Here is a 10,868-nt window from a genome sequence, read left to right on the forward strand (position 1 = left end):
GCAGGTGCTGCGGGTGGAAAACCACATGCAAGATTGTCTTACCATTATATGGAAATGCAACGTGGATGTGCCCTTTATAATCTATGGAGTGAAAAAGAGCCTCGTCGTTTGGAACAATTGATATTAAACATCACTCTTAGAAATAACACTATTGGATTGCAAAGGAAAAACTTCAGTTTGGTAACCTCAGTACTGGTACAAAAGGTATGCATGGAAAGAACTGTTGTTTTCCTTATATTTTTGCCCAAGATTCCATGCTTTAGGTAGTTTACAATCCAGAGCTGTAACAAGCTATTAAATCTGCAACTGTGCCCCCCCCACACCCCCTCATGGACATATATAACTGCTCATCCAGAACTGCATTATAGCCTCCTCAGCAGTGGAGTCCCAGAAGATGGCCCATTCACGCTCAATGTCCCTTGACCCCCTTTGGAAAGAGATATTCTGCCGGAGGTGTGAGTTAACAATCTCCTAGACAGGGGCCTCTGCCAGATGCTCCCAGCACACCTTAACAAGACATTTGGGTCCCCACCATTTGATCCAACTCACTACCAGGTGGTGATCAGTCAACAGCTCAGCTCCTTTCTACAACTGAGTGTCCAAAACATGCGGCCACAGATTGGATGAAATCATTACAAAATCAATCATCAACCTTCAGCCTAGGGTGCTCTGGTGTCTGGTGCTCTTATGAACACAGAACAACAGAACAACAACAGAACAATGGACTCCAAAGCGACTTCCAGCTGTCCATCCAAAGGTCTCCAAGAAAGCAGGATACTCTGAGTTGGGGTTTGGTGCATATGTACAAACAACAATCAGTGCCCATCCTCTGACTCAAAGTCAAAGGGAGACAACCCTCTTGTTCACTGAGATAAACTCTGACATACAGGCACCAAACAGTAGGGCTATAAATAGACCCAAACCTGCCTGGCACATCTCACCTTGGGCAACCACAGAGTGGAATAGAGACAAGTCCATCTCCAGGAGTTTCATTCCAGAGTCCAAGTCGTGCGTTGAGGTGAGCCAGACTATTTGGTATCTATCTCCCTCCTGCACCAGCTCAGGCTCCTTTCCCATCAGAGAGGTTATGTTCTGTGGTCCTAGAGCCAGATAGTTTCAGAACATGCTCCTCCTTCCCTCAGGCCTGGCTCTAGGGTGGGGCCCTGGTCTCCCAGGCCAGGTCGGATCACACTGTCCTTTATGGTCTTCCTCATGAAGGTCTATATGAGTTGCACTTATGGTGCTTTTCCACTGGTATGCAGGAACCAGGCTGTACCCAACCCCTACTGTGAAAAGGCACTAAGTGCAGCGCGTTACAGCTCGCAGAAACTTTTGTAGCTTCTGGTCTCTTAGTGTCACTTTCCTACAGTGCAACAGGAACTGTGATCTTTATGCTACATAAGCATGGGGGACGCAAAAAGCTTGTAGGTTTTTGTATTTTTCAGACAATTTTTTGTATTTTTAAAATGTCTCGTGGGACAGATGCAACAAGGCGACCGGACGTTCCCTACCCCTGGACTAAAAAGGTTCCATAGCTACCTTGGAGGAACTACAATGAGACTGAGTTCCTTGCCTGTTGTGGCATTCTAGTATTCTCTGAGATGTCCATGTCATTGTATCATAAGCATGTGATCAGAGGTTAGTTGACACCAGACTTAAAGCGTCATTGCAGAGCATTAAGTTGACTACTCGACTACTCTGTGCAACCCCTAGTACATCATGATATATTTGCTAATTTCAGCTAGTATGTCCATGAGAATTGCTCTTTATGTTAGCATAAAACGCTAGCAGAATTAGCATTACCTTGTTTTGAATTTACATTACAAATCCAATTTGTTCAGCTATTCTCTAGTACATTTTTAAGTAGGAGGTTGGAATTTTTCAAGTTCCAAGTTATTAGTAATGCAAAGTGTGATACTATTAATATTAAATGATAATATTAATATTATGCCCTTTTTTCCTTCAGATAATCCTAGTGTTGTAGTTCTCGAGACCAAATAGAGTCGAGACCAAGACAAGACCGAGACCACAAAAAATTGGTCTCGAGACCGGTCTCGAGACCAATTTTTTGTGGTCTCGGTCTTGTCTTGGTCTCGACTCTATTTGGTCTCGGTCTTGTCTTGGTCTCTGACATAGCGGTCTCGATGGGATGGGGAAAAAAAGAGAAAACTGCACATCCTCACAGAACAGTATCATTTTTTATTACGCGCCTCAATTCAAATGCAACCAGTCAGATGCATCCATTTCAAAAACGTTACATTTTATACATTTTCTCCACGGACACTGCCAATGCTTCACAGTCCACAAACATCATACACATCGTATCATACATCGGCAAAAAAATGTCCGAAAATGTCCGCGAAGTCTATAGCATAGTTATAATTCAAATAAATTAGGTATTTTACATTGATTAGAAAGCACGGTCTTGGAGGTGCAAGTCAATCTGGAGGCTCATTCTCTTCAATTCAAAGCAAAGGATCATTACATAGCTGTATTCATAGCTTACCCGAGACATCTGTCCCTGGTATAAGAGACTTAATATGAACATCTTTCTGGTACATCCCATCTCTTTCCCTTGACGAGGTCTGATAAAATGGTTATAGGAGAGGATTGCTGAGAATATTATTTTTCATCAGGTCTCGTAACTATGCCTTTTTTCTCTACAGTTGATCTGGGTAATGTGATGTAGATTCTAGCCCTAGTCTGTTTTCGTTCTTGGTCTTGGTCTTGGTCTCGACCATCTTGGTCTTGGTCTCGCCTTAGTGTGTCTTGGTCTTGGTCTTGGACTTGGTCTTGGTACCCTCAAGTCTCGGCAGTGTCTTGGTCTTGATACCCTCCGGTCTCGGCAATGTCTTGGTCTCGGTTTAGGCGGTCTTGACTACAACACTAGATAATCCATGCATATCGATGCAGATCATTGGTATCTCTGTGCATTTAGTTCAATCAGACGGTGGTGATGCAACCAGCTCGATATAGTCAGACTTTTGGCCCTGCTAATAAGCATGCATGGCCATGTCAGCGCAGATACAGACTGGGTGTGACTCTGCAGTATGGCTCAGGTACAGCTCGTTTCTTGGTTGTAGTGGAAAAGCGACATTAGTCCGGCCACCCAGCCAGGACCAATTTGCCTCGGCAGACCCTACCATGTAGACCCTACACCAGGAGTAGCCAATCTTATCCGCAAAGGGCCGGTGTATATGCAGGATTTCGCTGCAACTCCCTAATTAGATTACTAATTAGAGGACTGATCGACTGAAGAGTCCTTACACCTGGGTTTGAACAGCTGACCTACAGGTTATCTCAAAAACCTGCATACACGCCGGCCCTTTGCGGGTAAGATTGGCTACCCCTGCCCTACACAATTGACTTTCAAGAAGGAAATAAATAATAAATAGTGCATTGACCTGTTTAAGCAGTCTGTCTTTTTCAGCCTTGCCGGGTCTTTTTCTAACATCCATCGTTTGAGAAACTTCCAATGATTAGGAATAGCAAGCACCTCAGTGACTGTGCATTGCACTCAATTCTAAATGACAAGGGATCACACAGTTCCATATGCCACATATTTGCGTGTTTCTGTATGCAGAGCAGTCGTGGTGTGTGTGTGTGTGTCTGTGGGTGTAAGAGAGAGGAGGACACGAAGAGAGAAATCTCACTGGTTAACATTTTGAAGCATTGTTTTAAAAGTTTAAAATGATTTTAAAGTTGAAAAATGTATTTTGTGTTCAACAGACTCAATTTGAACCTGTCAAATTATTTTGTTTCTGACCAGCACAACAGCTGTGCAGCCCAAAGGGAATCCTCCTGAGCCTCCTGATTGGCTGCCCCGTGTCCAAGCTTTCTGACATTTCTCATATGTATGAGTACAATTATGATTTGTATGGATGCCTTTAAAATGCTTACTGCACTCTTCAGCTTTGGATAAAACTTTACATAAAACTGCAATTAATTTCAAACAAAAAATCCCCAAACAATTCATCTCGGCAGAGATGTCCTGCTGAAATTTCTCGCGAGAGTCTTCGCCAGTACCCCTGCTGTCAGATTTGGCGACGCCAGACTCTTTATCATCATGGTCATGTGACCTACATGACTGTTCCGGTTGCTGCAGCAGCAGCTTATTGGTGACGTGCTGCATGGTTCATAAACAATCTCTACAGCTATGCTGATGACTTTGGGTTCCTAGACCACTTACCACATGCTCTTTCATTCATATTGAAGAAGGACCAAGATTCTAGCATTTAACCCTTAAATCGTGATTTATACTTCTGCATAGAATCGACACCTTGAGTACAGCGTAGACGTCGACTCCATGCTGCAGCCTGACGTGTATCTCCCCAGAAATGTAAGTACATGTTGCAGCAACACTGACCACAAGAAATGTGATTGGCTCACTTGGTTGCATTCGTGTTTTATGGGAGTGAAGAATGTGTACATCCTCGGTGTGCTTACACCGCTGATTGAAACCGAAGTGATATTTATACCTAGCATTAGAAACCTCAACCTTGGCGTCGTAGCAACAGATCTACAAATCTTCATTTACCTCCTTAATTTTATTTATACATTGCACAACTAAAAAAATAGCACAGACATTAACTTTAGAAGGGGAAATTTAAAAAACTGATTGTACATTTTTCCAAAATTTTCTGCAGGAAGTTTGGAGCAGCACAAATGTAAGCAGGACTCAGAAAATGGATACTTAGTTAAATGTTAGTTTTTTTCTCTTTCAGTTGCATGATTCGACAATGGAATATATGTTAGGGTGGGAAGACAATATATGCAACATCTAAAAATACGTATCATCTAGCATTTTGTCGGTGAAATTGCTGAGCAACACAGACACACCAGCGCACGAATATAAATGCTTGCAACGGTATAGGCTAGACAAAGCATTAACCAGCCTTTCAGGGGGCTCAGCCCCCTGAAGAAATGCGAGACGACAAATAATCTGCCAAAATAACGTGAATATAAAATGTCACACTCAATTTTCTGTGCCTGCATATCTGGCATTTGACCCTTAAGGCTGATTCTTACTTCTGTGTGCTCTAGTGATTATTCTCATATGTGTCTAACAAAAGCTGCAGGTTCCCCAAATGGCTTTTAGTTTGGTGTTTACATTTCAACCCCTACCTCCTCATAATAAGCATTACTTCCCTTTCTGATTGCTTTGTCACATGCCTCTATTCTTATACAACCCCGTCTAGGGTTGAATCGTAATATCAAGGAGCAACGACCAGCTGATAAGGCACTGGTTAGCTTTGCACATGCAGTGCAAGAAGATCGTTATCGGTAAATATGCATCAGTACGGTCAATGCAAACATCCGGTCTGTGGAGGGGAAATGAGTTGCACTGACTTGCAGCATTAACTTTTCTATAGGTGATACAGAAGCAGTAAGAAGCATAGGGCTTTGAAACGAATACCAGGGGCTACAACTAGGAACCGTTAGACTCTTTTCTTCCGTCCAATCAGTTCTTTCTCTAAAACATCTGCTTTGGGGCATGCTGCCGCATCAGGACGTTGACATCAGTGTCTAATTTCAGACTGATCAGGAGGAAACTGCGTGAGTTTCTAGAGCATCCAAGTTTGCAGCTGAGCATATGATTCTTCCGAATGTCACTCTTAGGGGACACTAATTACTGTCTGGTGGGCAGAGGGCCTGAACCTTTATTCGCAGAGGCAGCACGGGACCACGCAGCGTCGACAGAACGTCAGGAAACATTCTTCCACCTGCGATGTCATTCCACAGTATAAATGTAACACCCATAGCTGGCAACAGGGAATGGACAGTGACTTTCACAATACCAGATAAATCGTAAGTCCCTCAATGAGGGCAGTTTGTGGCTCAGTGGGTTCGGATACTTTGCCTTTGACTGGAAGGTTGCCAGCTCAAATCTCATTGTTAGCAGAATGATTTCTTTAACCTCTTAACTGCCAACTGTCTGATGACTGCTTTCTCAAAAAGTGTTTAAAGCTTTGTTTAAAAGGACCACTAGATATGTAAAGTGTAGATAAAGAATATGTAATATTACTCCTTGTAAAAAGACATTACTACTGCAAGAGCTTGTATCTGAAAAAGCCATATATGCTTTCTAATATAAAAGATTGTGTCATGCAAAATATCTACAGAATGCTTTATCTAAATATTTCCATTTAAGGAAATGAATCCAGAAATGGATTAGAAACATAAGAACATAAGAAATATACAAACGAGAGGAGGCCATTCGGCCCATCAAGCTCGCTTGGGGAGAACATAACTAATAGCTCAGAGTTGTTAAAATCTTATCTAGCTCTGATTTAAAGGAACCCTAGGATTCAGCTTGCACTACGTTATCAGGAAGACTATTCCATACTCTGACTACACGCTGTGTAAAGAAGTGCTTCCTTAAATCCAGTTTGAAATGTTCTCCCGTTAATTTCCACCTATGGCCACGAGTTCTTGTATTTGAACTAATGCTGAAGTAACTATTCGGTTGAACAGCATCTAAACCTGTTAGAATCTTATAGACCTGGATCATGTCCCCTGATTAAAAGAATCATTAAAGTTAGTAATGAAGTGTACATAGCATACATTCTTGCTTGCTTATGTTTCAGAGCAGAACAAATCACAAGAAGATAGTCATGACAGTAGTTATATGTCACTTCAGATAAGTGTCTGCTAAATGAAAGGAAATGTAAAGACAAAAGGCTTTTTGCAAGCAAATTCATAGTGTTTGGGTGGCAGATTTTCTAATTTTGTCAAGTTCTGTGGGTAGAGCTGAGATCTATTTAAATATTCAGGCATCTGCTGAAATAATGCAGACCTAGAACTTGCAAACAGAGTAGAAATCAGTTTTTTATTTAATGAAGAAGAATCACATGGACGTTCTTAATGAACAAAGTGATATCTAGTTTTCCATTATGCAAAAAACTGAAATTATTTCTTACCATTCGAGTAAAGAACAGGATTATACTGTAATGAAAATATATGAATAGTAAATATATGACATGAATATGTTACAACTGTCATAATAATTGATAATAACAATAATAATAATAATGTTATGATCGCGTGTCGGGCGAGCGAGCAGGGAGCAGGGGAATCGGGATCGGGCAGATGGGAATCCAGGAAACAGCATAATAATTGATAATAATAATAATAATAGTGTAATAATAATAATAAGAAGAACAATAATACTGAATTCCTTTAAGCATAAGTGACATTCATAGTTGTACTGGACCGTTCAGTCTTGCTTGTCTGGGATAGCTGTGGTGTGACTGTGGAAATCATAAACTTATCATACATGCATGGCATCCTGTTCATGAGTTTAAACAGGTGCCTCCTGAACTTCTGGCCCACAAAGACATAAATGATGGGATTCAAGCAGGTGTGGGAGTAGGCTACAGCCTCCGTCACCTGCAGGCTCAACTGAATGGCTTTGCTGGATTCACATGCTGTGTAGATACTGAGCACTTCTAGTGCCTGGAAGAAAGATGCAACATTGTAGGGGGTCCAACAGCAGAAGAACACCATGACCACCAGCAGCACGAGGCGTATGGTGTTCATGTTTTTTGACTTGCAGAGGAGTATTCTCCTCAGGATCCTCAAGTAGCAAAACACCATGATGAAAAATGGAATCAGAAGGCTGGTCACATTCATTTTAAACAGGCCAAATGCTCTCAGGTGTGCCTTACTTTCATAACCAACTTCACACAAGCTTGTGTGATTTTGTAAATGAACATCAATGAGCGTTATTTCAGGAAATGAAGCCAAAAGTCCTATGATCCAGGTTATGGTAATCATGATGGCTTGATAGCTGCGTGTTCTGGTTTTGAGGGAACTCACAGCATGAACTACAGCCAGATAGCGGTCGATGCTCATGATTATGATGAAGAAGATGCTGCTGTTGAAGCCAATGTAGTAGCTGCTCATGACGACTTTGCACGTGAAAGGACCGAAGACCCAGTCCGCTCTCGAGTAGTGGGCCAGGAAGGGCAGGGTGACGAGTAGCAGAAGATCCGCTCCAGCCAGGTTCAGGAGACAGATGTCAGTGATGCTCTGCAGCTTCACACGTATCAGCATGACCCACAAGACGAGGCCATTGCTGATTACCCCGAACACGAAGAGCAGGGAATAAAACACAGGCAGGAAAACAGTGCTGTGTCTCTCATACTTGCATGGTCCAAAACCCAGAATGTCATACTCATCGGAGTATTCGGGGGTGGTATAGTCCGATGTGAAATCGTCCTCACTGTAAAATATAATGCGAATGAATTAAGGGATTCAGTACAACACAAAATATAAAAAGCAAGACAAAGTTGATTAGAATTAAAGCAATAAAAAATAAATGATCAACTTAATAAAAACATAATAGTAGATAAACATTGGGTTTCCAACATAACAGAAACACCACTCAGTATAAAACCCTATAAAGAACAGGGCCACTCTTTGCCTTCAGAACAGCTTCATTCCTTCCTGTAATGCTGTCATGCAAGAGCTTAACTGTGTGCAGTGGGATTTTGGACCAAAGAAAAGCCTCCCAGACTTGAGGGATGCAGGTAGGTATCTACTTCAGACTCTGCACTCCACTACTTCCCATGAAGTTTAGCTGCTGGTGAGATATAGCCATGGAGGCCATTTGACTTCATTCCATGCTTGAATTCCTTTTCACTTCAGCAGTATGGAGGTATTCTCATCTTGGAATATGAGAAAATCATGAAGAAACAGTATTTTCAAAATAGTTTACACCTAGTCCTATGAAATGGCCTCATATTCATTGGCTGTTATATACAGAGCCTGGTGGGGGAAGTAATAGTTACACTGAGGAAGCGATTTACAATTTGTGAAATAGACTTTTCATGGCTATAATTGGCTATTTGTGTGCATGATTTGTTTCTCCGAAAGGTGTAGGCAACACCAGTCCCGTCTTCAGAGACTCGGGACAGCTCCTTCATGGTAGATGGTAGCTCTTGGAATTCTCTGAAAATCGCATGATGCGTAACTCACAAAAACACCCCAACAGTCAGACCTCTGCATAGTTAGTATATACTGCTGAATGGCATTCAGCCTATTAAGAATCACCACTGTAAAAAGAAATTGCCTTATTCTGTAATGATTTGAAATGTTAGGAAATACACAGTATTTATGATGAACAACAAGGAAAATTAAAAAGTATAAATGCAAAGTATTTTTTTCCTGTTTTTCTTTGTGTTTTTCCTACTGCTGTGAAGACATGTAAAGATATATATTAAAGATGGACTCCCTTGTGTGTCCTGAACTATGGCAAGTTTCAGATCTATATTACTGTACATTGCATGCAAATGTATCAAGTGTCTTAGAAGAAAGTTGCTAAAACATTTTTAAGAAATGAAGACCCACCTGCTGAGTACTAATCACAAAATGCATCACACAGTAGTCGGTCATTATTTATATATAGAATTCTACCCAACTTTCAGAACAAGTAATACCTGCTGACTGTCGGGCTGTAATGTTTCTGACTGTGGAAATGTACTGTACAGTATAATAAGACAAACTCTAACTCCAGCATATATAACATGCATTCAGCCAAACATCTCAGACAATGCTGTTTTTCTCTTTATAAATTTGAGTGATTCTTAATCTGTAAACAAGTACAAGGGACCAGTGGATATTTCTTTGTATTCTTGCAATATGTACCACCTTATTCAGTATTATGCCTTAATTACACTATAAAAAAGCAAACCAGATTTAAACACTATGAAGCTCCTGCATGCACTAAGTTAAGGGTATGGAACAATAACCTCCGAGTTTGGGGTGATAATAATTGTTCATACCTTCTCATCAACTCAGTGGTGAAGCCGTTGTCGTCCATAGTCTAGACTGCCGGTAGAAATTACTGTAGTAATGTAAGGACGGGCAAAACAAATTGTATTTCCCAGAAATAAATGTAGCACAAATGTGGCTGAAGATGTTTATTAGAGTGCAGTACTTACTTCAGCATACATTGTGCAGATCTGCAGTTGACAGTCTCTAAGAGCTACTTGGTGTACGGAAGAATTGCTGAAGGTAAGCGCTGTGACGTTATACTGAAACTGAACACTTTTTTTTATAATCTTTAGCACTCTGCAGGTGCTGCGGGTGGAAAACCACATGCAAGATTGTCTTACCATTATATGGAAATGCAACGTGGATGTGCCCTTTATAATCTATGGAGTGAAAAAGAGCCTCGTCGTTTGGAACAATTGATATTAAACATCACTCTTAGAAATAACACTATTGGATTGCAAAGGAAAAACTTCAGTTTGGTAACCTCAGTACTGGTACAAAAGGTATGCATGGAAAGAACTGTTGTTTTCCTTATATTTTTGCCCAAGATTCCATGCTTTAGGTAGTTTACAATCCAGAGCTGTAACAAGCTATTAAATCTGCAACTGTGCCCCCCCCACACCCCCTCATGGACATACACTCACCTAAAGGATTATTAGGAACACCTGTTCAATTTCTCATTAATGCAATTATCTAATCAACCAATCACATGGCAGTTGCTTCAATGCATTTAGGGGTGTGGTCCTGGTCAAGACAATCTCCTGAACTCCAAACTGAATGTCAGAATGGGAAAGAAAGGTGATTTAAGCAATTTTGAGCGTGGCATGGTTGTTGGTGCCAGACGGGCCGGTCTGAGTATTTCACAATCTGCTCAGTTACTGGGATTTTCACGCACAACCATTTCTAGGGTTTACAAAGAATGGTGTGCAAAGGGAAAAACATCCAGTATGCGGCAGTCCTGTGGGCGAAAATGCCTTGTTGATGCTAGAGGTCAGAGGAGAATGGGCCGACTGATTCAAGATGATAGAAGAGCAACTTTGACTGAAATAACCACTCGTTACAACCGAGGTATGCAGCAAAGCATTTGTGAA

General features: G+C 41.3%; 1 protein-coding gene across 1 annotated transcript; it reads right to left on the reverse strand.

Moving 5' to 3' along the window:
• Positions 1-7,044: 7,044 nt before the first annotated feature.
• On the reverse strand, positions 7,045-9,992 carry LOC140592694 (C-C chemokine receptor type 8-like). The gene is made up of 3 exons (XM_072716707.1): positions 9,945-9,992; positions 9,786-9,847; positions 7,045-8,224 (listed from the first exon to the last, which is right to left on the reverse strand). The coding sequence occupies exons 2-3, from the start codon at positions 9,821-9,823 to the stop codon at positions 7,180-7,182; spliced, it is 1,083 nt and encodes a 360-aa protein (XP_072572808.1). The 5' UTR covers positions 9,824-9,847; positions 9,945-9,992; the 3' UTR covers positions 7,045-7,179.
• Between the last annotated feature and the right edge of the window lie 876 nt (positions 9,993-10,868).

The sequence above is a fragment of the Paramormyrops kingsleyae genome, chromosome 9 (genome assembly GCF_048594095.1).
Source record: "Paramormyrops kingsleyae isolate MSU_618 chromosome 9, PKINGS_0.4, whole genome shotgun sequence".
Classification (NCBI taxonomy): domain Eukaryota; kingdom Metazoa; phylum Chordata; class Actinopteri; order Osteoglossiformes; family Mormyridae; genus Paramormyrops; species Paramormyrops kingsleyae.

Bases quoted from the DNA above. Each gene is read 5' to 3' on its own strand.
- LOC140592694 (XM_072716707.1), bottom strand. From the start codon at position 9,823: ATGGACGACAACGGCTTCACCACTGAGTTGATGAGAAG. The intron at 8,225-9,785 runs GTATGAACAATT...TATATTTTACAG, and splicing joins ACCACTGAGTTGATGAGAAG to TGAGGACGATTTCACATCGG.